Below are 27,850 nucleotides of genomic sequence, written 5' to 3'. Positions count from 1 at the left end.
GCAAAAATAGAGAGACGGTGAGAGAGGAACAAAGGCAGAGACCACCGAAGAGGGATAAAATGCCTCAGGGGCCACAAAAGAGGACACGCAGGATTTGGTCACTGGAAGAGTCCAAGGGTCTCAGAAGCTGGGTCTCAGCTACAGCATTGGGTGTAGGAAAGATCGAGGAACGTGACTTCCTAGGCAGACAGGCAAGGGATGTAGGACTCAGGGTCTGGATCCTAGAGGTATGCCCGGGAATTGTAACATTATAGGGTGCTTCCTGCTGCCGCTGCTCCATCTGCCTTCTGCTGCCCATCTCTGCTGCCCAAACCCAGCACCTGAAGACTTCCTTTTTGCCTACCCAGATTTCCATCTGGGACCTCAGATGACTGGGAACTCTGGGGTGGAGGTTCAGGAAGGAGTCGTTTTCAGGCCCTGCGGGCCCCCTCCCCCACTTGAACTCTCCATGCTTATAGCACAAGATCAAAGGGAGCATGCAGCAGGAAATTCAGCTGGTAGACTGGTTTCCACACTTGTCCTTAGAATACTACTTCTGATGGAAAATGAAGATAGTAAGAGAGGAAGGAAGGGGTCCCAGAGGAAGGGAGAGAAGTGAGGAGACTGAGAAGGGAAAAGAGAGGGAAGAAAAGGATTAAGGGGCTGGAGAGATGCCTCAGGAGCTAAGAATGCTTGCTGCACCATCAGGAGGACAGGAGTTTGGATCCCAGCACCCACATAACAAGCCAGGCGCTCCCACAAAAAAACACCAGCAACTCCAGCTCCCAGGGATCAACTGGCCTCCTCTGGCCTCCATGAGTGCCAGTGATCTTAACTGCTGGCTGAGCGATCACTCTACCTCCCTCCCCCTAAAAGATTACAATAGAGGCAGATCTGAAGGATCACTCTACCTCCTGCCCCCTAAAAGGTTACAATAGAGGCAGGTACATCAGGAGTAGCTGTGAAAGGGGGATGTTGGTCTGTGGATACAAAATTACAGTCAGACTAAAAGGGTAGAGTTTGGTTCTTATTGCAAGTAGGCCAACTGTAGTTAATAATGATACATTGTACATTTCAAAATACCTAGAAGAAGAATTTAAATGTTGCCACTACCAACAAATAATACATGTTTGAGGTGATACTTGTGCTAGCTATCATGACTTGATTGCCACACATTGTATATATGAATCAAAACATCACACTTTACTATATAAATTGGCACAATTTGCTTTGCTTTTTTTTTTTTTTTTACTAAATTAAAAATAAAAAATGAAGTCAAGGTACCTATCTTCAAAAGCATGATTGAGGTTAAGTAGGAATACACAGTGGAATGACCTCCATGCCTGTGTGTATAGCATCCCAGCATGCTACCAGGTCAGGGCTCACCTACCTCCATGGGATAAGGAGCACTGAACTCCACCTCTGCAAGGTTCCAGACGGCATTGCCTGGCCCGTCCACTTTCCAGATCTCCTCATACAGGCCAGCCATATCCCGAGTGTACAGAGAGAAGACATTGTCGTTCCCTTGCTGAAGCTGGTAATAGAACGAGAGGCAGCCAGACATGGGGGCTGTGGTCACTGGGGAGATGAGCTGGGCCACCTCCTGGAAGTGCTTGACGTAAACAGAGTCCACATACATATAGTGGCCTGGAAGTCACACAAACAGAATATAGGGTAAGACAGACTGGTAAGGTGCAGATGAAATGGTGCCATTATGGACTCACATTAATATAATCTGTTGGGAGGGGTAAGGAGGAAGGTGGTCATGAGTATATAAATGTCACAGCTGGGAGACGGACGCATGAGTTTATTGCACACTGCAAATGCCAGATGAGAAGCAATTTAAAGTTCCTTTACTTTTGATTGAAGTAAATTATCCACACAGGAAAGATGTGTCATCTTCGAAGTGTTTGAATTGTCACAGATGAATACACCACTACATCAGATGTGATCCCTTCCTAAGCCTTCTTTGAGCTATAAGACATCAAGACTGTACTGCCTTTTATATAAAAGGCATGGGGATGACCTTCTGGGACATATTTTCACAACTTATATCAAATGCATACTGTGTGGTTGAGTGGTACTAAGAGTGATCACAGGCAGGGCTAGGGTTTGGGAGTCTGAACTTGTGATGCCATTGATGCTGGACCCTGGTGACAACAGCACCTGGCAGACCCAGAGCCACTAACCCTCACTAAAGGCTGAAGCAGAAACAATATGGAGACTTGGAAGAGCTTTGATTTGCCATTGAAGAGAAATGACTTTGAATCCCACTTCCTTGGCGAGGTGCTGGGCTTGAGTGGGTTTCTGAATTTGTCTGGGCCTCAATTTCCTGAGCTCTAGAATGAGAATACTGTCACCCTTTGCTAACTGGATGAGATTAGATCCAGGAGCCCCTGGATCTATCAAACTCTGTGAATGCTCGAGTCCTTCATAGGAAATGGACAAGTGTTTGTATGTAACCTGTGCACATCTTAGATGCTTTTAAAAGTTTTTATTATATTAGTTTTGGTTTGTGAGCCTAGTCTTTAATGGATAGGTTGCCTTGCCCAGCCTTAATACATGGGGAGGTGCTTTGTCTTACTGCAACTTAATATGCCCTGCTTTGTTGATACTCATGGGAGACCTGCCTTTTCCTAAACAGAAATAGAGATGGAATGGACCGGGGGTGGGGGTGGGGGGTGGGGGGTGGGGGGTGGGGGGTGGGGGGGTGGAGTGGGGGGGGGAAGACAAAGAGGCAGTGGGGGGAGGAATAGGGAGAAGGGGAGGAAGGGGAAACTGAGGCTGGGATGTAAATAAATAAATACATTTATTTTGAAAAAGTTTTATTTATTTTTCTAGAGACAGAGCCTTGCTGTGGTCCAAGATGGCTTCTAATCCCCAATCCTCTTGCCTCAGGCTCCTGAAGAATTGAATTACAGGCACTCAACACTGTATCTGATGCCTGGGGCCTCCATTCCAGAGCTCTGGTGTCCTCTTATAGAAGCCCCAAATCCAGGTTTGTGTGGCAAATTTATCAGATTTTAAGTGATGTTCCACGACGTATTCGTTTGCTGACGACAAAATACCCCATTTGAGGTGATTTAAGCAACAGGAATTTATTGTCTCACAGTGCTGGCAGCTCTGAGTCTAAAATCATGTCAACAGAGTTGGTTCCCTTGAAGGGATGGAAAGGAAGGATGTGTCCCAGACCTCTCTCCTAGCTTCTGGTGGTCTGCCGACAGTCTCTTAGCATTCCTTGGCTTGTAGCTCAACCTTTATCTTTATATGACATTCTCCCACTTGTGTTTCTCCCTACATTCAAAGTTGTGGCGATATATTGGACCCTAATAAAATTTGCCTGAAGATCAGAGAGACAAAGGAACAAGCCACTGCCGCGTCTTACCTCTTGGACTCTTCAGCCTGAAAAGCTTCAGTTCCTGTATCCTCACTCTTTATATACCTTTCTCTGCCCAACCATCACTTCCTTCTTAGTGCTGGGATTAAAGATGTGTGCTGCCACTGCCTGGCTCTGTTTTTCTCCTAGACTGAATCAATCTCATGTAGTCCAGGGTGGCTTTGAACTCACAGAGATCCAGATGGATCTCTGCCTCCAAAGTGCTAGGATTAAAGGTGTATACCACCATTGCCTGACCTCTATGGTTAATCTAGTGGCTTGTTCTGTTCTCTGATCTTCAGGCAAGTTTTATTAGGGTACACAGTGTATCACCACACAAAATTCCCTTTCCTCAAGGACACTCTGCACGTTCAGTTAGGAGTCTGCTCACCTCTGCATCTTATTAGTTGCATGTGCAAGCCTCCGTACTATGCTTGGACTATAAAGTGTCTCCCACAGATATATGTGTTTGAAAAGTTGGTGTCCACATAGTGGTCCTGTTTTTAGAGGGTATGGATCCTTTGGGATGTGGCGCCTGGCAGGTTTATAACATATCCCTGCCCGTGGTCCACTTTCTGTTTACTCATATCAGTATGTTAGAAGGTGAGAAATCCTAGCCACAGGCTCCTACCAACATGGAGCCGTTGGCTGCCATGGCTTCTGTTCTAGATTGCCTTTCTTACTTTGATAAACACCATGACCAAAGTCGCTTGGGGAGGAAAGGGTCTATTTCATCTTAAAATTCCAAGGTCACTGTCCATCACCGAGGACAGTCAGGGCAGGAGCTCAAGGTGGAACTGAGGCAGAGACTAGTGGAGGAATGCTGCTTGCTAGCTTGCTCAGCTACCTTTCTTATGTAGCCCAGCCCTACATGCAGGGATGGTACCTCCCACAGTGAGCTCCTCCCCCCACATTGTTAATGATTAGGAAAATGCCTCCCATACATGGCCACAGGCCAATCCAGTGGAGACAATTCCTCAGATGAAGTTCCCTCTTCCCAGGTGTGTCAAGTCGACAACTGATGTCCCCACCAATCAGGACTGCATCCCCTCATCTCTAAGCCAGGAGTCCTTAAGTTGTCTTTGTCAGGTATTTGATCGTGAGGACGAGAAAAGTAATACACTTTATTTCCCAAAAAGGCCACGCTCTGAAGTACAAGGGTTTAGGACTTCAATATATTAATTTAGGGGCAGCACACTTCAACATATGATAAATACTCCTTATTGTCATTCTTTGAAAATATTGTGTGCATCAAAGCAACATACCCTCAAGTTGGACCCAAAGAACTTCTGATATGTAAGGAAGATCACTTCTTATTTACAGTCAAATGCCCCTCCCTCTAATTCAATCCCAGGGTCCAGCCTGCCTCAACAAGAACATCCAGACAGTGGAGAACGCATGTGACCATGAATGACTCTGTTCTAACATGGCCCCATTTACTAAGAATGCATGGGAGTATAAAAGACAGAGCTGACGTCCTGGATGCCTTTTGTGATGTCATAAGAGCGGAACAGAACCTCATGAGGGGGTCCTGCCAGGAAGAGAGAGCTGTGAGGTTTTCTTTCCTCATACTTCACTGTGGGGGCACAGAGGTGGGTCAGAGTTCTGCAACGGAACTTGTTGCAGCCACTGAAGCTGGCTTGCCAGTCTCCGCTGCCCCACCTGTGGATTCATGATGGCATTCCTACCCAGGACACACCACTCCACAATGCTCCTAGCCAGAGAACGAGCAACCAGAGACACTACAGCTGGGCTATTCTGCTGGAGGCCTGGCCTCTCCTGTTTCTCAGGATCTATATCTTACAGTGAAGGTGCTTTTTCACTCATGGAGACCTTATATCTTCTGTGGCTACTAGGTACTCTTGGATCTCCATGCAGTTTGAAAATTTCTAGTACACAACTGCATTGGGATAAAGATGAAGTCATCAAGGCCGGACTTGTTATTTTTGTTTTGTTATTCACTTTGCTTTTAAAATAACTAAGGATAAAGCATGGTCATGGAACCTTAAAACCTCCATGGCTCCTAAATGCACACACCCACTGTAGTAATGAGCTACACCGATAGTTTCTGCCTTAGTTCTTCATAAGCATTTCCCCCCAGCTCTAGCTCAGTGTCTGTTTCTAATGGAACTCAAATGCCACAGCCAGGAAGAGGGAAATCATTCTGCCCAAGGTGAGATAGATGATTTATCTCCAAAGAGTCTAGAAAGCCCCTAACAGATCACTGAAAACAACCTGTTCCACTCCAGCGTTGTGTTATTACTGTGCTGAGCTAGAGAAATGTCTTAGCCACAGCCTCATTACAAACACATCTTCTCAGTTGACAGACATCAGAGGGTCCAGGACAGTTGCTCACCTGCTGTGGGGATACTGTTGTCATCTCTGCATTAGTGGTTGAAGTGCCTCCTCAACAACTGATGCTTATGGTGCAGAGCCAAGCAAACCACAGTCACATTTCTGGTCCAAAAAAGCACCCAGAAAATAGAATGTGACTTGCCCAAAGTGAGTCAGAGAGGTTGCCAGGAATGCTACCAAGATTGCTGACACCAAGTCTCACATGGAACCACTAACCTAGACCACAATCAGCCACCCTTCTTTTCTTCTCTAGACTTTCTTGTTGACAAAGTTGGGTACTATTTATTGACAACCTGAGTAACATGGAGTTTCTTACCAGAAAAAAAAAAAAAGACAGCTCATCACAAGATTATCATCTGACTTAAAGGGGCTAGGATGATTCAGAAACCACTGTTCAGGTGTCTGATCCTGGAGGTCAGGCCGGCAGAATGACAAAGCCCTGGCTGAGTGCATCTCTGGGGAAATCTGCTCTGAGGAGGACCAGCTGGGGTTAGTGGGAGGTAGGGAGTGGTCATTGTGCTTCTATCCACAGAAGGAAGACGGTAGCTTGGCGTTCTAAGAAACCATGTCTAGCACCTGGCATTATGGGAGTTTTCCCACCCATCTCAGACCAATCTTATGTGGCTCAGGTTTGCTGAGTTTCTGATACCCTTTGGAAAGGCAATTTTTATCAGACCACTAGGATCTAGGTACAAGAAAATTCGGTTAGATATGAACCTCCTACAGGTGTATTCTAGGTTAACAGGATTTTATAATCAACCAAATCATTGCAGAGCCTGCAGGCCCAGAGTTCAAACTTTAGGCCAGGCATGGTGGTACATCCCAACTTGTAGAGGTCTAGGTAGGAAGATCACAAATTTGAGGCTAGCCTAGGCTATATAGCATACCATAAGACAGGCTTTCTCAAAACTAACCAACCAACCAACCAGAAAAATCAATTTAACTAAAAATGAAAGAGTATAAATAGAGACAATGAGTTCCCCACAAGATTAAGAATCAGGATGTTCATTGGCACTCATCTCTAGCTGTACTGCTTTGCCATACTCAGGAAGTCAGTCTATTAGTAGTCAATGTTTAGTTATACTTAAAAAACGTGAGGTTTATGCAGGATAAAACACTGTCAAATTCACTAGAAAGATAGCGGTCTGTGGCAATACCAGCTAAGCTTAGGCCTCCTGCGAAAGGCCCAAGTGTAGCCTGCACACTTGCTTCTGAAGAGACCCTCCCTTCTTCTTTATAGCAGCTCTCTGTATTAGTAAAACCTTTCAGGTAACCTTAGCAGCTCCTTCTTGCTGTCCATTTCCCTGTGTATTAGGAAAAGAACTCAGAGGACAGTTCCTGAGCATGTATCTTCAACCAGCCTGGCTACCCAGAATTTCCCTAAAGATTGCCCACAGCTTAACCGCGGTGCCAAAGGTAGCCTCTGACTCAGCTAGGATTCATCTCCCTTTGGCCATATTTTTAGAGTTGCTTTGTCTGCTTTCATCTTGCTAGCTACCCAGACAAGCTGCCTCCTGGTACAACTTGGGCTGAAAAACATGTTCCAGATGAAAATACCCACTGGGCTGATGTCATAATGAATAGACAACACTCAAGACAGCAGCAAGTCAACTCGCCTACTTTCCCACGTTGCATATCTGATGGGTATATTCAGGAATCCTTAGTTCAAGGGCTGGTGGTTCTTTAACAGAGCCAGACTCCAATCTTTTTATATAGCATTTATAAAGATGAAAGGAATGTACATGAACATTGCATGGGACCTTGTTTGAACATGGATGTGAAATATCCCTTCAGAACTCATGTTGAAGCCTTGGTCCCCCATGTAATGTTCAGAAGTGGAGCATTGGGGAAATAGTGGATCAAGAGAGCTCTGACCTAATCAATGGATTAAGTGACTAGTGGATTCATAATTTGATAGCATTATTGGGAGGTTATAGAAACTAGGAGGTGGGGCTTAGTTGGAATAAAAAGGTGATTGGATGTATGCCTGCCTGATGGGGATGTCTTTCTGTATGCTGTGAATATGTGTTGCTCTGATTGGTTGATAAATACAGTGCTGATTGGCCAGTAGCCAGAAGGAAGTATAGGCAGAATAAGCAGACAAGGAGAATTCTGGGAAGAGGAAGCAAGATAACAAGGCAGAATTGAGAAAAGGTACCAAGCCATATGGCTAAACATAAATAAGAATTATGGGTTAATTTAAGTGTAAGTGCTAGTCAGTAATAAGCTTGAGCTAATGGTCAAGCAGTTATAATTGATATAAGCTTCTGTGTGTTTACTTGGGGGACACAAGTAGGAGAGATTTGTCCCAACCACTGGCCAGCCCAGACACAGGAAATCTTCCAGCTATACCTGCCTTTGTTCATTACACTTCCAGCCATAAAGAGAGCAGCCTCTGCACATGTTCAAAGCACGGCAGTGTTTTGCTTCAACTCAGGTCCCAAGCAATGGGGCCAATGGACCGTGGAGACTGAAACCTCTGAAATCCTGAGCCAAAAATGAATTTTTCCTACTTTTAGGCTGTTTTCCCCCAGGTATTTTCTCACAGTAACAGATTTCTACTCTGTTTGACAAACAGACTACTACTGTCTGATAGACTTCTACTCTCTGCTAAGATCTCAAGGCCAAGAACATGGACAATAAGAGTCTGTCTCTATTTCCTTGTCCTTCCTTCCTTCCTTCTTTCCTTCCTTCCTTCCTTCCTTCCTTCCTTGTGTCCTTCTTCTCTTTCCCAGACTCCCTCCCTCTCTTCCTCCCTTTCTCCTTCCTTCTTTTCTTCAAACAAGGCCTTGCTATGTAGCTCATGCTGACCTTGACTTCTTGATCCTTCTGTCTCTCCCTTCCAGGTGTGGGGTTACAGGTGTGTGTCACCACACATAGCTAAGAACCTCTATATTCTAAAGAGTATAGAGATGGACTGTTAATATAGTGTGCGCGTGGCAACGCCTGTCACTTAAGGTGACTCACCACTTTATTTCATATTTTCCCTCTAATATAGATATATGAGAAGGACTTTTTTGGAAGAGCACTGTCATTGCTGTATTTTCTTGTGGCATATTTTCTCTCTCTTTTTTACCTTGATCCAAAAGGAGCAGCTAAGGGAGGGAATGGAAGAGGGAAGTTGCCATTTAACCTCACCATCATATAGGCAGACAATTCCAGGTTCTGCAATTGCCTTGGACCTTGACACAAAGGTCATCAGAGTTGTTCTTAACTTTTTAATGTGTGTGTATGTGTGTCTTCATGTGTGTGTGTGTGTGTGTGTGTGTGTGTGTGTGTGTGGTGTATGCTTGTATATGTGTGGGTACATGTACATGTGAAGGTACAACATTGATGTTTAGGAATCTTCCTCAATAGCCTCCTCCTTATTCATTGAAGCAAGCTCTCTCAGCTGAAGCTGAAGCTTGCTGACAGAGCTGGCCTGCCTAGCCAGCTTGCTCTGGCTAATTCCCTGAATCTGCCTTCAGAGTTCCGGAACTAGAGGTGGGCCTCCCCACTTACTTTGGTTCTCGGGATCTGAATTCTAGTCCTGATGCTTGCATGGCAAGCAGTTTATCCATTGAGCCATCTCCCCAGCCCTGACCAGATCAGAGTTCTAGAGAGAACTTGATCAGTGAAAAGTAAGTTGATAGAGTACAGGGAGAAGTGCCTGGCCTTCTTGAATGTGGGAAAAGGCAAGAATCAGATTGTAGAGCTGTGTAGACAGAGTTGAGAGGACAAATTTTGTTGCCAATGACTTTCCAGAGTTTGATGGAGTAAAGACTGACTTTTCCTTGGCCTGAGCAGGCTACAGCACTTCAGAAAAATCCTCTCAAGAGGACTGCTTGTGTGCATGGAAACACCCATTGAGAAGGTCTGGCTGATCCCATTACTCCTAAAAGCTGAAAGAGGTTCATATGGTCAACCAGAAGTAGCATCATTCCTTCCTTGGAACTGTAGTGCAATTCCCATTGGCCATGGGAGAAGTGGCGTTTGACCATTTGCAGTTTAAGGGCATCAGTCTAAGATTAAACAGCACCAGGCAGGTAAAGCATTTTGTCCATTGTCCTTTTTTTGTGTCCTGAACCCTACTCTGCTTCCCCAACCCCCCAAAGCCAGCGTGGTATAGTGAGTGGAGGAAAAGCCAAAGAAAAGGGAAGACACAGAAAGAGACAAAGCACAGATTTCTTCCCTGCTGCTGATGCTCAGTGGAAGGCCTGAGAGAAGATCTGCATTGGATATAACACTGGAGTTATGCCCTGGCTGGACTTAATCCTTGGAAATGAGGCTGTTGATATGCAAAGATGAGTAGGAGGCCACAGAGGGAGATCCAGCCGAGCTTGTGTAAAGGCAATGCTGAGGAAATTGACAAAGCCATATTCCCACTGGGTGCTAATGCCAGGACCCAAGCAGTGCCACGCAGAGAGAATGAGTAGGTGCTGTTGAGCTGACACTTGGGGCTCCATCCAAATCGAAGTGAGGAAAATGGCATGACTTACGGAGAGCTGATTCATCCATCTCATGGGCTTTAGAGGAATAAAATAATTCCGATCTTACTTTGAGTTTTGAAACTTTGTTCAGCTCCTTGCAGAGTGGCACTCTGAGCAGCTTGATTTTTAAAAACCTCAAGCCTCGGCAAAATAATGAATTCTCCTCATTATTTTCCCATCAAGTCTCTTCTTTTTGCCAAGGTGCATAGAAAACAGTTCTGATCTGAGCTGTCAGCGAGCTACCTCCTGAATGATTTTGTTTCACTCCATAAAATATTAACAAAGAAGAAACTCCTATGTGGAGAATCAGAATTGGGTAAGAAAGAAAACAAGATAAAAATCACATCTCCCACATTTCAAAGAAATCCCTCAATTCTTAGTGCAATGTCTGTTTCTATTATTCAAAAGGAAGTTGGGGACAGTGTTCATTTGAAAAGTCAGAGCTCACTGTTTGGGGAGAACTGTGAAAACATACAATCAAATGAAAGAAAACTGATATCTACATTGCTTTCTGCAGATGCTGGATTCACTGTTCCCCTTTCTACAATACAAAGATCTGGGAATGTGTCCTTCCACCCCCTGGTCTCTCCTGTGTGATTCTTCACTTCTTACCAAAGCAAAGGCTTTAAGTTGCTTCCAGTATATGAACGAACAGGAGATGAGTCCACAGAGAGCAAAATCTGCCACTGCAGGCAGACATTTGGACCACTAAATCTTTCCTTTGCCACCCAAATTGATAGAGTGCAGAGAAAAATCAATATATCCAATAGAAGGCAAATGAATAAGAGAGACAATCTCCATTTTCTTCAGAGTGTTGGTAGTTTTATTTTTCTGCAAGAGTCACACTGGGCAAGCCTTTGCCTCATGTGGGCAGAACTCTTTAGACAAACATTTTAGAATCTTCAGAACTCATCTTTTTATGCCCTATCCTAACTAAGGAGTGACTTTATGGGAGTTCCTGCATGAAGTGGAATCTACCCAAGAGAGAATTCACACATACTTCAGTGGCAGAGCTGTAGGAGTCGGGCTGCCCTAATGGATTTAGGGTTTGTTTTCATTTGATTTTTTGTTGTTATTCTTTGTTTTCCCTCTTGGAATGGGAATGCTTTCTCTGTGCCATTACATGTTGGAAGTATGTAACTTAAAAAAAAATTATAGGGGCTCATAGTTGAGAGAAATTTTGACAGTGTTGGAACTATTGAGAGGCACAGGGTTGTTTAAGGATGGACTGAGTGCATTTTATAATATAATGTAGTCTTGAGCCTCTAGGGACAAAGGATGAAAGATTATGACTTAAAAATGATGTTTGGGTGTCCCGTTGACAAGAAGTGGAATTGAAACAGCAAGTGTTAATTGTTAGCTTGACAGAAGTTAGAATCCTCTTGAAGATGGGCCTTTGGATGGGTCTCTGGGGGCTTTATCTTGGTGACATTAATTGAGGTGGGAAGACCCTCTAACTGAAGGTTGCATTCGTCCACTGTTTTCTGCTTTTTTTTTTTTTTTTACTGTGAATGCAATGTAACTGACTACCTCAAGCTCCTGCGGGTGTATCTCCCCCTATGACAATGGACTAAATGATGAACTATGAACCAAGTAAACTCCTTGTCTCTCAAGTTGCTTTGTCAGAGTGTTTCACATCAACAGGAAAGAAACTAAGGAAACATGTCCCTAAACTACTGTTCTGGGGAAGAATATTTTTAGATCTCTTTAAAGTTGGTGACTTTTCATATCACCAAAGCATGCAAGAATGCCTGATACATATGCATATATGTGTGTGGTGTTTACGATGTATATATAATGAGCAGATGGGTGACTCTGTGACATGAGAGATCAGGGAAGAAGCCTCTTCCTGGAGGTCAGCTGGTGGTTTGCTGGAAGGGAGGTATACGCTTTCTCTAGACCTTTTCCCTTCAGCCGTAGGGGTCTGATGCTTTTTTTAGCTTTCCATATTGATATGAGGGGTACTGAGCAATGCTAGTGGGCAGAGCTGATTGCCTTTGGGAGATGTTTTAGAAATAGCCAAAGGAAAGTGGAAAGGGTTGGAAAATGAAGAGGAGGAAATAGGACAGACGGAGTGAACAGAGGACAGAGGCCAATTCAGTAGCAGAGATGATGTCCCCATCAGCAGAACATAATGGCCTTCAAGGATGACCACACTGCAACCCTTTTCTCTTTACCCTCTGGTCAAGACACTAGCAACACCAGGCTCTTGGTGCCTTTCATCTTCCTTTCCTTTTTTTCTGGTGCCAAATACAATGTGCTTATAAGTATTCAGGAGGCTCCCACACAGTTCTGAAATAGATCTCAATGGGTGCTGAAATCAGGGACTTTAATGTGTAGCACCAGGCAAAGATAGAAAAGTAAAATATTGCAATGCAAAAGCATCTTGAAGATTACTGGATGCAAACTCCTCACCTCACCTGCAAATAGGTTAATGGTGACTCTAAGAAGCTGAGGGATTGCTCCAGGAAACCCAGTGCTCTGATAACTGAATACAAGCTGTGGGACTCCTGGCCTGGCTCATTCTCCATCCCTCACTGACCCAATATGGTCAAAGTGATCTGTGGCCACAGAGGAAGCACCATAGATTACACTCTTAAGGAAAATACAGACAAATGAACAGTTTGAGACTAGTCCATAGGTTGGTCTTGCTTCTCCCAAGAAATCCCTGTTCCTTCCAGTCAGCTGACTCTCACCATCAATGAGGATGACAGTGGTGCTGTGAATACGCCATCAGAAGATCATGGTGGTCACCACCTTGGAGCTAATTTTGAGTAGCTTGTGAAAGTTTCTAGTACTTTTCCACAGGTAAAGTTGTACCTCTATGTAGATGTAAAACAGAGACCCATGATGATTACAATTTCAACTTCCTATCAATCTCTGCACTTGATTTGTGAGACATAACAGAAGAACAATCACAAAGCTAGCCTGGCTTTGTATATGAAGGCAAAAGTCACCTGGCTTTTCATTTATGAAACTCCAAGAGATTGTTAGCAACTTTATTCACTTAAACAAAGGTTTCGAGGGGTGCTGACATTTTACTGTTCCGAGTTAACTGGTCTTTTACAATAATCATGCAGATTCTTGGCTGTCATTGCTGTGCCAGTCATCATTCACTCTGCATAGACCCCTCATTTCCAGTGTCGACTCTGTAGCCACAGTGGATTGTATGTCTTTCGGGTTGAAGTATGGGTTAGGCATAGAATCCCAAACTCTCAGTATTACCCAAAGTGCTAAATCTTTCTTTTAAAATCAGGAAGGGAAAATGTTTTTCTTGTCATAGTCCCTTATATGACTCACCCTAATTCTACCTAAAAAGCTCCTGGAGTATTAATTTATACTCTTATTCTGTGCTTTTGCCCTCACCTACCCAGCCAATCACCTTTAGGGTGATATTATACACACTGTGTGATGCTGTCTCACCCCCAGACCTCCACTGGCTTCCCGTTGTCAGTGAAGTTGAAATCTGCTCCTGCATTCAGCCCTTTCAGATTTTCCCCATGTGTTGCTCCCCCCTCTGTGGTGGTATTGTGTTCCCCAAAATATAGTGTACCTTAATAAACTTATCTGGGGTCAGAGAACAGAAAAGCCACAAGATACTTAGGCTAGAAAATGTTAGCACACGCCTTTAATCCTAGCATTCCAGAGACAGAAATCCCTCTGGATCTCTGTGAGTTCAAGGCTGCATTGGAAACAGCCAGGCATGGTGACTCACGCCTTTAATCCCAGAAAGCAGTCTTTAATCCCAGGGAGTGGTGGTAGAAAGCAGAAAGGTTTATTAGGGGTGAGGACCAGAAACTAGAGGCATTTGCCTGGTTAAGCATTTGGCTGGTTAAGCATTCAGGATTTCGAGCAGCAGTTCAGCTGAGACTCATTCTGGATGAAGACTCAGAGGCCTCCAGTCTGAGGAGACAAAACCAGCTGAGTATCTGGCGAGGTGAGATAGCTGTGGCTTGTTCTGTCTCTCTGATCTACCAGCATTCACCCCAATAACTGGCCTTGGGTTTGATTTTATTAATAAGACTCTCTAAGATTCCTGCTACACCCCTCCCCCACCTCGCTCTCCTTACTTCCTGTAACTGGCGCAGTTATTCACAACATCAGTGCTTCTGTCTCCTTTTCTCTCTCCTTTTAAACCCACAGTTCCCCTTCAAATCCCTTTACCTCATTTATCATGACTTCCAAGGGTTCCTTTATCTCCAAATATCTACCACTTTGCTTTTAATTCTGAATAGTTTTTGGTGTTCTTTCATCTCTGAATATTTACCACCTTTCTTTTTGTAAGGGAAGAGGCTAATTCTGACAACATTTGACATATACGATCTTGTTGGATGTCCATTTATGGGAGAAAGAGGTTTCTTTCTTGGGACATACTCCTTGAGGTTTGGAAGCAGGCTGGTGGCTTGTCATTTTAATTATCATTTTCTTCATTCTACCCAATTCAAGATCAAATGAATGAAAATGATAGATGCAAAGTCAGGTTTATCTCAAACAGACAAGCCCCATGTACACAGCTGGCTACTTAGAAGTATTTTGTTCTAAGTAGCCTGGACAGGTTGAAAAGGAAAAAAAAAAAAAAAACCCTGTAAAATAGAGTCTGAAAAGTAGGAGCTAGCTAACCTTTTGCCAGCCCATATAGTATTTTCTTTTAGAAAATATTTACTAATTTTTTACATATTTGAGGAATTTCAAAAAATATCCCCTTTTTCATGAGTATTTTAAGAAAAACAAAATCAAAATATCTCATGAAGTGGGCTCACATTCTGATACAACAGGACCAGATCTACATCCCAGCTTTCTAGTAAGCCACAGTCCTCACTCAGCCACACACCACTTGCTTAATCTATCTGCTTGGCCCTTGAAATTGAGTCTAAAGCTCTGGGCGCAAAGGAGGCAGGGGGGGGGGCCCCGAGGGGGGGAGAATCTACAAAGGGAACAGTGACGTCAGGACACAGACTCCAGAGCCCAAGTGACCTGCAGGATGGACACGCTGAAAGCAAGGTTGAAGACATACTTTTAAACATTCAGATGATGAGAAACGGTAGTCAATGAGGGACAGTAGGGAACCACAGACAGTTGTCATGTGTCCAGGCAAGAGTCCATGCTGTTGTCATGAGAAATTTAACAAGACTGAATGGACCCTTCACCATCTACTAGGATGAGTCAATAGTGAAAAAAAAAAAAAAAAAGATCCAACTTGCTTACTTTTGCTCTTGAGGGAAAGTCAGAATCTTCTCAATACTTAGAAAAGGCCGTAGAGTTGAGGACCTGCATGTCTTGCATATGAGGAGAAACCAGAGGCCAGGTGTGACCAGTAAGACACACAAGGAAGCACATCCTTACCCTAGTTTCTCTTCCAGAAGCTTTCTCCTCTTGCCCTCCCTGAGAGCCTCGCCTCTGCATTTTCCTTGCAAAGTGTATTTAACCACCAGGGGGCCCTGTTGCACACTTCATGCAGAATAATCACCAGCACTGATGGCGTCCTGGGAAATTCCTAAGGACTTGCCAACCTGCTATCTATTTTTAATGAAGACCGGGATTATTCCAGCCTTGTCTTTAGAACGAAGAATACAACCAATAGACAAGAAGTGAAACATTCCATGGACATGTAAAAACATGCAAAGGTTATAGATGAGTTAAAACGTTTCCCTTTATGATTTCCTCCACTACGAGTTTATGTCTGCAGTTGTCTGTCCCACAGATTGTCCTTCCTTCCTTCCTCTTCCACTGGGTCTCCCAGTATGATCCTCACCCTTCTTCTGTTGACAAAAGCCAGGAGGTGGGAGTGGGAAGAAGACCGCATTTGCAGCCAGCTCACCCTGCTCGCTCCTGAACGTGTGATCCTCTGGGAGGATGGAGTGGGTGTTCTTCACAGTTCCCCCTCCAACAAACCAGTTCACGTTGGGGTTCCAGCGGTTCACAAAGCCACACAGATGGTTTTCTTCAAAGTCACATTCTGGAGGAAGAGGCACAGACACACATTTCACGGACCTGCAGCCACACCTGGGGACACCTACACTCTCTGCAGAGTCTGCCCTTTGTCATTCTGAGGACTCTTCCTCAACCATGGGGACTTGTGGACCAGAAATTCTGAACAATATTGGTCAAGAGGAGAGATCCCGTAGTGAACTGATGCTCTGCTTTATCATTGCCCTTCTGAACCATAGCCCTGTCTCTTATTAGCCATGTGGCTTGTTGTGAGACTCACCGTCTCCCTGAGTCTGTTTCCTGATGTGTGAATTGGAGACAACAATCCTACCTCATCATGCTGTAGGCATGGGCAACTCTCAGTACAGCACCAGAGGACCAGTCACATTGCCTGTGCTTGATATAAGCTGATGATTTTTGTCAGCCTATTAAATTAATTAATTCGTCAATGTTTTGGTCCCAGGGACCAAATCCAGGGTCTTGCACATGTTAAGCATGTACTTTACCACTGACCTATGTTCCCAGCTCCACTGCATTTTAATGTACTATTTTAGGGTTATTCCCTCAGCCCTATAGACATTTTCTGCACCACCCTTTCTGTTACCTGCCGGCCCGGTCCTCCATCTCTTTATGGTGAACAAGATTCCTAGAAGTCATGTTTCCAAGATGCTAAAACTCCCTGCTTTTTCTGATGTATAAAAATCTAGTCAGAATAGGTGGGACAGGCACACACATGGCCCATGGCCCTCCTGCAACTCCTGCCTAGAGATGAAAAATACAGAAGTAAAACCTTTGTGCTTAGGGATATTTACATGTTTGCTATAAATTGTTCCCCATTAGCAAATTCTTTTAGTGGGAACAGGGAAGTCGTAAGCCTACTCTGGCCACTGACACCATAATCCTGCAATTACAAAATGAAGGATGATCCGCATCCTGTCCTCTGTGGCTCCATCTACCTCTTTATTGGGTTCCACCAAAGGGGGATGAAGGAAGGTGACATCAGTGCTAGTGGCCAGCTCCATCACTGCCAGGTTGCCATGGTGAGCTATGTCCCTTCACAGAAGGAAGGGCCTAGCCAGAAGCAGCCTTGGCCATACAGCTACTATTTCCAGGTGCTCGCAATTCCTCCTCCCTTGTCTCCTTGGCTAGCCAGATAACAGCTTGTGAGTCATGGCTGGTCCTAATTCTGGTCACAGTGCCAGCACCTGCTGGTGTCTTTACCCTGTACAACTTTGTGGTCTCGTTGATGTTGATGGGCTTTCCTCAAATTACAGAGGTGAGGCTGATCCCCGCCCCCTGCATCCCAGCTCCCACCTTCCCGCCAGGATCCTAGCTGGTACAGTTGTCAGTGGGCACTGACAAATCTCAAGATTTCTTTTCAAATTTCCACTGCAGTATCTGCCAACTGATGCTCAACGTCTAGTGCCAAGGGCTGCCACAGAGTGTAATAAAAAGCAAAATCCTTCTCGGCGTGCCAGGCACTAGTCTAAGCTTTTTCTATGAATTCACTTGATCCTCAACATAGCCCCTTGAGAAAGGTACTATTATTAACCCAATTGCACAGACTAGGGACCAAAGGAAGTGGGCACAGAGCCAGGAGGGGTGACAGCCTGGCAAGATGCACTTACGTGGCATCCTTTTTGTTTCAAACAAACCAGAAGCCACCAAATCATCCAGGGGAAAAGAATGAACGTTTCTACAGTGCCCACCCTTAAATCTACCTCTTCACAAACCTCACAGGAACCAGCTCCATGTTGCAGAGGATGACAGGGGGTTGGGGGTGGGGTGGGGGGGGAGGGTGGGGAGGTGCAGTGAGAGACTGAGCCAGCAGGCGGCGCTGCCCAGGTGCGTCTGGTTGCTTCTGTGTGCATGTGGAAGGGCAACAGCTAGACTACTCGAGGGAGGAGCCTGGATGGAAGTTCTGTCTGTTTCCACCTTTGCCTTAGAGGTATCAGTGAAAGACCGAAACACAGAAGCCACACCAACGACATTAGCATAGGCTCCTTGTACAGGATCATCTTTGACTTGCCACTCCCTTTAGCCCGAGTCCCCAGTCAATACTGTCAATGCTGAGGCATCTTGCAGATCTATTGACTTTTTTTCTTCTGCAATGCTACCCCCCCCCCCCCCCGCACCTTCTCCCTAACCCCCAGTTTAAGGTCCTCCTTCTGTAATCCCTGTAAAATCAGAGTCTCTTCCAGGAGTTTGCTAGCTCCTATGTATCTGTATTTTCCTTGTCTCCAGCTCATGGAAACCAGCATCATCATCCAAAAGCCACAGCTACACACCTGTCCCCTGCTCCAGCACCTACCAGCCTCATAATTCAGTAAACCCAGGCTTCCATCCCGAGACCAGTCTCTGTAAGACACTCCCTGAGGGTTACCGACTGCTCAGCTCTGGCCTTTGCCTCTGTACGCTCAGATCCTTTCTCCTACAAGCTTCGCCTGCAAACAACCCTCTTCTCCTGTGTGCACCTCCACATTCGCCAGCCCCTCTGTGCTCATGTGTAAAGAGTTATGGTCGGTGGCAGATGAGGACGAGTCAGGCACCCATGGGGCAGGTGCTGTCCTCTTGCTGCCTTCACAGCTGCCGTGCAGACAGCCAATCCTGCCCACACCAGGCAGGGTTTAAGTGATAATTTGGATGACTAAGCCAGCAGTAACAGAGTATCAGGAAAGTAGGTGACGTGATGGATGTCCGCTCTTCTGGCAAAGGCCACCAAAAAATAGAGTTCACAGCAAGCCAGCAATTGTTTTTATTAGAACTGGGGGAAGCTAGAGAGCATCGCTGGGGGTAAAAGTGGCTGCTTCTCCTGGTTAATCCAGCCAGTTCGAACAAATGCTAATGAGCCTTTCCACTGAAGACTGAGGATCAATGTCTCATCCTCAGGTGACCCTAGCAAAGAACAGAAGCTACTATGCATTTTGCAAAATGCTCTATGACACACTTGGCCTTTAGGATCGATTTACTGCTTTCTGGCAGCGGATTGTAGAAAGAGATTTGCATTCCGCTGCCATGATCACAAAATCCACTCACCAATACAGTAGCCGGCTGTCATCTTGATTTCAAAGACGGCAATGCTGGCCGTGTTTCCTTGTCCCAGGACACCTTCGATCAAAATCTGTACAACGTATGGGGGAAAGAGGAATCAGGCATCAAAACACCATGTTTCCTGTCCAATATTTCAGTTCTTAGTCAGGAACTATCATTCAGCGTGATTCACTGTGCATACACAAACACAGATACACACACACACACACACACACACACACACACACACACACACACACTGAGGACTTTGACATGAACAAAGTGTCCAACAGAGGCTCACAGTCAGCTGCCTTCCAATGCTATCCTAACTTCCACATCCTCCTGTGTTCATGGAGGCAGTAATTGGTGGTGGATGGAGACAAGAGCAGTGTTCCTGGGGAGGTGTGTGCTGAATGGAACTGAGGGCAGATGATGCGGGGACAAAGAAAAAAAGTGGTATGTGTAGGGGAATCCTTGGATGACAAGACAGGGAGCCCAAATCTGTCGGAAATCTCCACACGAGATGGGAAGGCTCAAAAGTTAATCCATGGTTTCTACTTTGATGAGAAATTGAGAATTTTACACAGAGAACAGATAAAAGCATGACAATCCATGTGGTTGGTTTCAAGGAATGTTAGAGTTCACATCTGGCCCTGTTTCTCAAATAGCTTTTCCTTCTGTGGCTTTAGCAGGATGTTTTGCAACTATGCGGGTAGATTTGGGGTCTATAACCATTGGAATATGGTGTGAAATAGGAACTCAGACTCAATGTTCCTTCCCTCAGTGTCCGCCTGATGGGGAGAGACTCCCAACAGGCTGCGCTAGGCTGAGATGCTCTGTTTTAAAGCCTTTCAAAGAAGAGGGTTGAGCCTGGGAATAGAGTGCATTAGGAATGGTGGTCCTGTTATGTCCTCAGTGCCACACACTCTCATATGTGTCAAACTCCAGCTCCCTTCCCTGCTCCACTCCACACCCCACCTCTCACATCCTCTACCTTCCTCTCAGAGCTGACAGAACAGTGAGCCTCTCTGAAAAGGAAGGGAAACATGCTTGGTAAATAACTTTCTTCTTTCAGAGTATTTTGGTGTCTCATTTTATAGTAATCCCTTGTTCAAACTTTGGAGCAACTAACCCATTAGGAAGGTAACGCAACAATTTAGAAGCATGATGCAAAATTGTTGGCAACAAAAAATACTCCTGAAAGTTCATTTTCACTGAAGAGGTCAACTTAAGCACCATTTAGCCTTAGTTTTTAAATAGATGGAGAAAGTTCATGAAGATGCTGTTTTAAGGAATAAACAAATACTAATTTACATTAATTTTCTATAATGCAACTAACCTTACTGACTTACTTGTTATAAGACAATGGTTCTCAACCTGTGGGTCACAACCCCCGGAGGGAGGATTGAATGACTATTTCACAAGGGTTGCATATCAGCTCTCTTGCATATCAGCTATTTACATTATGATTCACAACACTAGCAAAATTAGTTATGAACTAGCAACAAAATTTCATGGTGGGGGGGGTCATCACAATATGAGGAACTGTATTAAAGGGTCTCAGCATTAGGAAGGTTGAGAACCACTGTTGTATGACCTCATGTAGCATAAGGCAGGTCACATATCTCATATCTTCCTCCTAAACCCCACCTACCTTGAATTTCTTGGAGCTGTTTTGAAGATCCAGACTGGCTATGAGCCAGCTGTCTGAAGGCTCCTTAGTGGACCAAAGCAAGCGATCGAAACTTTCATCCTCAAATCTCACATAGAGGTTCAGCTGGCTGGGATCCGAGATGGCTCCCGGAGGTGTGGTTATCTGGTAGACCAGGCGAAGGCAGTTCCATTCCTCAGCCTGCAAATCAGAGCTCAGCAGCACGGCTTTCTCCCCTCGCTTGGCAAAAGAGGCGTCCACATAAACGTAATGGCCTGAAAGAGAGAGAAGCACAGACAAGGTATTAGTCTTCTGTTTGTGACTTGGAAAAAAAGACAACAGTTTGGTCCATTAAACCTGTGGGAAGACAGAGCCTGCAAATGCATTGTCTCAGCCCAACAGAACTGCCTGAACACTGGGTCTCTGGTATCTTGTGAAATGGGCATGTCTACCCTGCACTCTGTGGGCCACACACACCCCAGGATAAGTGTTAATGCATCCCAACACACTCGAAAAGGATATTATAGGACAATGTCAAAGACTGGACACCCTTACATGGTTTGGCCACACTGCAGCCATTTCCCCACATGACAACAGCCTGGAGGTGAGCAGCGGGCCGCTCAGGAGAGTGATGTGCCCTGTCCAGTTTTCTATCCCTTCAACTCCTCCGAACTCTATCACTGAGGCCAAGTGTCTGACGCTTTTCCTCATCCCACACCAGGTCCACTTAGCACATTGCACAAGGCATCCTGGCCCTCACATGGGTGAGGGTGCAGGCTCAGGACACTGAATGTAGGGAGCGATATGAGCAGGCTGGACCCAAAAGTCTCAAAATAGGATGACTTGGTGTACTCCACCATCTCTTTACACAGTTCTCTCCGGAACAAGTGATTTAATTTGCATTTAGCTTGTATCATTAGAATAGACTAAATTGATTTAGTTACTCAGCCTGGCTCTTGGGACCCAGCCAGCTGAAGTCTAAGCTTTTTTTTTTTTTTTAAATTAAGAATTAGATTCCCTTTGCCTAGACTCTTTCTTAACCAAGTATAAGTAGATGGAGAGTGTGTGTAGAACACATTGCAGAGGACTGGGGAAGCAGTGGACACAGCAGGGTCACCCTCATTCTGTCTTCCTCTTTCATCTCTTCCTTTCATCTCTTTTTATCTTCTGTTTTCTTCTTTCTCCTTTCCCCATCCTCTTTTCTCTATTTTCCCACCACCGTCTTCTATCTCTGCCTCTATCCTGCTAATACGGATGAGCGGTACTCTACCAGCTGGGCCAGGATATGGAATCACATTCCTATGGAGGATGGGGAAGGAGTGAAGCCAAGAGCACCAACGTAAGCCTTTCACACTGCGCTGGCCACTTGGACTCCTAGCATGGTTATTCACTTGTTTATTGGTCTTTGAAAGTGGAAGTGGAAGACTGCAAATGCCCAGGAGCTCCCACATGTGTGTCCACATTAACCTATTGCCTTCCAGTGTGTGGTTCCCCACTGCGCCCCTGGTTGTTTGGCTCCCTAGCCAGAAAGCTCTGAAATATACATAAGCTTTCCTTGATTTCTTTCAGCCCACCCTCCCACACAGATTGCCCCAAACAGCCATCCCAGCTAGGATCTCTGTATCAGTAGCCAGTTCTGGCAGACCAGAAGCAGCTCAGCAAATGATCAGCCCCCATGTAGGACACAGAATGCCATCTTGCTAGCTGGAGGATTCCAAGATCAAGCTTATCTCTAGCTGGCAGTCTTCATGTGGCAGCCACTCACAAGTGACAACAGCTTTTAGAAACATTTCAGGGCCCCCACCAGTGTGTTAAGTCTGATCCTTAAAGCTATTGTCACCACCAAGTGTTCTGTGTACAGCTAGTACCCACGTGCGAGGCATTGCACTAACTGCATGGTACCCATTCATCATTCACAATCTGTGGTGTCTACTGGCTCCCAATTATGAAGCTGAGCTCTTGATACCAAGGGGTTTGCTAGTAAAGACTTGGATCATTGCAGCCACAGGGAATATCTAAGTGCCACTCTATTTTCCCAACTCTTTGTTCAGGAAGTCTCAGTTGGCAGGTATTGGAGTGGAGTGTGGATGGGATAGTGTGCTGTGGGATGTCATTCTGTATGCTGTGAATATGTGAATATGCTCTGATTGGTTGATAAATAAAATGCTGATTGGCCAGTAGCCAGGCAGGAAGTGTAGGCAGGGAAAGCAGAGAGGAGAATTCTGGGAAGAGGAGGGCTGAATCAGGAGTCATCAGCCAGACACAGAGGAAGCAAGATGACAAGGCAGAACTGAGAAAAGGTACCAAGCCACATGGCTAAACATAGATAAGAATTATGGGTTAATTTAAGTGTAAGTGCTAGTCAGTAATAAGCCTGAGCTAATGGCCAAGCAGTTATAATTAATATAAGCTTCTGAGTGATTCTTTTATAAGCGGGCCACAGGACTGTGGGGGCCTGGTGGGACCCCAGAAACATCTGACTTCAATAGTGAGCAGGTTAGATTTTTGTCACTTGAGACAAGCTAGAGTCATCGGAGAAGGGGGAACATCAACTGACAAAATGCCCCCATCAGTTGGTCTGTAGGAGAGCCTGTGGGGACATTTTCTTGAATGATGGGTGATATGGTGTGGCTCCAGCCACTTTGGGCAACATCATCCCTGGGAAGGTTGTCCCGGGATTTATAAGAAAACAAATTGAGCAAGCCAGGAGGAGCAAGCCAGTAAACAGCACTGCTCCATGGTTCCTTCCCCAATTCCTGCCTCCCGATACCTGTCTTGCATTTCTGCCCTGACTTCCCTCAGTGATGTACCTGATCTGAAAGCTGAAAGCTGAAACAAATCCTTTCACCCTCTAGTTGCCTTTGCTCATGGTCTTTATGACACCAGTAGAAACCCTAACTAAGACGGATGGGGAGGCGTGGAGAGTGCTGCTTTCCTGCAGAGGTCAAGGGGCGGGAGATGGAATTTCCTGCAGAGGTCAAGGGGCTGGAGATGGAGCCTCAAAGGGAAAAGAAGGACCTTTGCATTGTGTGCTGCCAGCATTCATGACAAATCTCAGGCTCAGCTCTCCTGGACATTTCCCAGCTTCCCCTGCCTCAGCTCCCTCCTTCCTTTCCACATTCCAGAAGAGAAAGCACAAGACTCGAGGCTGAAGTTTTCAAACTTGCATCTGGAGTCATCTGGTGGGACACTTCCCCTCCAAAGAAATGGGGTTCACTCTCTAGGCACTCTTTTCTTTTTTTAAAAAATCATTTAATCAAATGTCCATTTTAATATTCAAGACCATGACAACAACAGTGAGCTCTATCTTTTGATGGTCGTTTTCATTTTACTGCCATAATTACATTTTGTATAGACACAAAAATGTTATAGGACTAGACATACTCTTGTCACCAGATACTACTAAATTTAATAAAAAGCTGTTCCTGAGTAATGGTGACATTGGAACACCTGCTAGGGATTTAAGACATTTATTTTTTTCCCTAATTTTTTTTTTATTTTTTATTGATTCTTTGTGGATTTCACATCATGCATTCCAACCCCACTTATCTTCCCATCCCCTTGTTTCCTCCCTCAGCCCTTGCAACATCCCCCCCAAAAAAAAAACCAACAAAATTTAAAAGAAAAATTGAAAACAAAACAAAACCAAAAAAAGGGAGAAGAATCTCATTGTGGAAGCTGTAGTGTGGTCCATTGAATCACACAGTTTACCCTTCAGTTCATTCATCTTGACTTGTAAGTGTTCATTACTATGAGTCATTGGCCTGTTTTGAGGCCTCTGGCCTCCGCTACACTATGGATAATGGGCTCTCTCTGGGTCTCCTCTTGGATACTCTGTTGTTGTCCAGGGTCGTGGAGACTCTGCAGTTTTGGATCTGTAGGTTCATCCCTTTCTCATGCTCCAACATGTTGTAGAATTTTTTTTTTTTTTTTGGTTTTTCGAGACAGGGTTTCACTGTGTAGCTTTGCGCCTTTCCTGGAACTCACTTGGTAGCCCAGGCTGGCCTCAAACTCACAGAGATCCGCCTGGCTCTGCCTCCCGAGTGCTGGGATTAAAGGCATGCGCCACCACCGCCCGGCTGTAGAATATTATTTTAAGGTGTGTTACTTTTGTTTAAGTTGCATTTGTTTAACTCTGTGAAGTTGTGTTACTGTGCCTGTCTAAAACACCTGATGGTCTAATAAAGAACTGAACAGCCATTAGCAAGGCAGGAGAAAGGATAGGCATGGCTGGCAGGCAGAGAGAATATATAGACGGAGAAATCTGGGAGAGAGAAGAAGAAGTAGCCAGGGAAGGAGGAGGACTTTAGGGGTCAGCCACCCAGCTACACAGCAAGCCATGGTACAAGAGTAAGATTTACAGGAGTAAGAGAATGGGAAAAGTCCTGAGGCCAAAGACAGCCAGGATAACTTAAAGTTAAGGGAAACTGGCAAGAAACAAGCCAAGCTAAGGCTGGATATTTATAATTAAGTATAAACCTGCATGTGTGATTTATTTGGGAGCTGGGTGGCGAGCCCCCAAAAGAGTGAAAAAAACAAACAACAGTTCATAGATGAGGTGGATGTTGGGTGAGCTAACTCTTAGCTCTGGTTCTGGGCCCAGGTGGTAGCTGGGTTGGTCAGCCTGCCAGCTTTTCCTCATCATCACTACCCTGGTGAGCTCTCCAGCTGTTTGGCCAGCTCATCCAATACAGCCTGTAACAAGGGGGTGGAGCCAGTTCTCTCCAGGTCCTCAGATCCAGCTCACCCACACTCACACCACCAGGGCCCACTCTACGGTTCTGCCCAGGTACTTTTTGTCTATCACAGAAAGTGCATCATAGGTTCCTATAGCATGTTTGGGAGGGAGGAGATGGTTCTAAGTAGAACTCAAATGTCAGTGAATGTGTGTAATTACGTTCACAGCACGTAACAATTGGGGATATCTGTACTTTTTGGTGAGGGCTGTTAAAAAGCCTGTGTTGAACTGAGTGTGGTGATGCACACCTCTTAATTTCTGGCACATGAAGCATCAGGCAAGAGGATGACAAGTTTGAGACCAGTAAGACTTTATCTCAAAAAGGAAAGTCTGTTGTAGTGGATGGTGGTTAACAGAATGACCCACAGCTGGCCGAGGTGCAGAGAATAAGAGGCTGCAGAATGCTTAGCCCTAAAAAGAACATATATATCAAACACTCCTCCCTCCCAAGGCTCAGGGACCATTGTAGAAGAAGGAGTAGAAAGAGTGCAAGAGGCAGACATGGGGGGTGGATGAGTACAAGGAAATATTACCTTCTGGATAGAGCAGGATCACTCTGCATAAGATCTCCCAGCGGTTGCAATAGCATGCCCAAGACCCGTGCAAGCCCAAACAGCGGTTGCAATAGCATGCCCAAGACCCGTGCAAGCCCAAACTAAACCAAATTCTAGTATGGAGCGTGGAGTCGAGCACACAGCCCTGCTCCGAATCATAGAGTGGTCTGTAATTATATTAGCTGCAGGGAGAGGAAGAGACAGTTTTCTCTGGGAGTGTAGCCCTTGGTAAGTCTTATCACTCTCCCATGGAAGACTCCCCCCATCTGTCTAGATATTCTTTCTCACTTTGTAATTCCCTGTAAGCATATGCTAATGATTGCTTGTTAAGAGCCTTTGAAGCATACGCTATGTAAAATGCATTATTCAAATACCTTGATATTATACTGTATAATAAAAGTTGGTGCTATTTATTGAGTGATTTTTTGACATCTCATCCATAAATATTGACTATTCCAAAATGTTGAGATTCCACATTTACATTACAGACCTCAAATTCAGCTCTGGGTCACTCTGTGTGAATATGTCTACTAGTTGTTCTCAGGTTTATCTACCCAGCAGAGCAATGCATTTTCCTAGCTTAATTAACTAGCTCAAATGTTCTTACCTGAACTAGCACTGCCTAGTCCAAGATCACTGCTCTGAATCACTTAGTTCACTTTTCTTACCCAGCCTGGAGTCTTTGTAAGCCCAGAGCCCCATGGAGCCATCACCAGCCAGTCTGAGACCGCACTTAGATTGAAGCTGCTTGTAACCCCTACTTGGGGTTTCAGAGAAACACTGCATTTTGTGGTCATGTTACAGCTAAATTAAACTAGAAGGAACATGATATATTTAGAGGAAATTTGTGAAATCAAATATAGAATGAGCAAAGCGACTTCTCTGTACTCTAACTAGTAAAATCCCTGTAAGGCTTACTTTATTAAAGTGAAACATACCACAGAGTGAAACAGCATTCGCGATTTATTCCACACTGGTTAAACTGACATTAGGAATCTAAGGTTATGAAGAATTCATTCGTCATACACTCTACCCTCTAATACAATTGAGTGGTTTTCAGTGTATTCCTAAAGTTGCACAATGATCTCATTGTTATGTGGCTCTAGAACATTTGTACCACTCAAACCAAACTTCTAAACTCTTCCACAGGTTCTTCACTCTCTTCTCACCAGCCTCTGGAGACCATGATTTATATGATTTGCCTGTTCTGGGAATAGCTTCTAAGTAGAGTCTTATAGTATGCGTATGGCTGGCTTCTTCCCTTAGATGTCATCGAAGTTCACCTGTGTTAGAATTCCATTCCTTCTTAACATGAAGTCCTGTTTTGCATCCTGCAGTCACCAGCTGCCTTATGTTTGGGCTACTCTATCTTTTGGCTATGATGAGCAGGGATGCTATTATGAGCAAGCATGTGAGTTTTCAGGAGATGAACATTCAAGTCTCTCTCACTGATGAGACCGTTATTCCCTGCTCGTCAGCTCATATGGTAACTCTATGTTTAGCTTTGGAGGAACTGCCAGAAATTCTCATGTGGCTGCAGTGTTTGCATCCTATCCACAATGTGTGGGTCCTATGGATAGAACTATCTATGACTGCTATTGTCCATCTTTTTTTGTTAGACATCCTGGTAAATATAAAATGGTGTCTAAGTAGGCCTTTGTCTTGTGTTTATCTAATGATTTATGATGTGGCATACCTTTTCTGTGTTTATCGGCCATTTCTATGCCTTCTTTGCAAACAAATATATCCAAGTCCCTTTTCTATTGATAA

At 44.8% G+C, this 27,850-nt stretch overlaps 1 protein-coding gene across 1 annotated transcript in view; it reads right to left on the bottom strand.

The window, feature by feature from the left end:
* Mamdc2 (MAM domain containing 2) overlaps nt 1-27,850 on the bottom strand; it is a 118,715-nt gene that overhangs the window by 27,428 nt on the left and 63,437 nt on the right. The window contains exons 3-6 of the mRNA XM_059253774.1: nt 20,792-21,063; nt 19,144-19,228; nt 15,998-16,135; nt 1,370-1,626 (exon numbers count right to left, since the gene is read on the bottom strand). Coding sequence (XP_059109757.1) covers nt 1,370-1,626; nt 15,998-16,135; nt 19,144-19,228; nt 20,792-21,063 — 752 coding nt within the window. The remainder of the gene's footprint in view (nt 1-1,369; nt 1,627-15,997; nt 16,136-19,143; nt 19,229-20,791; nt 21,064-27,850) is intronic.

This window comes from Peromyscus eremicus, chromosome 1 (genome assembly GCF_949786415.1).
Source record: "Peromyscus eremicus chromosome 1, PerEre_H2_v1, whole genome shotgun sequence".
NCBI lineage: Eukaryota > Metazoa > Chordata > Mammalia > Rodentia > Cricetidae > Peromyscus > Peromyscus eremicus.
This window is presented reverse-complemented; position numbering and strand designations above follow the sequence as displayed.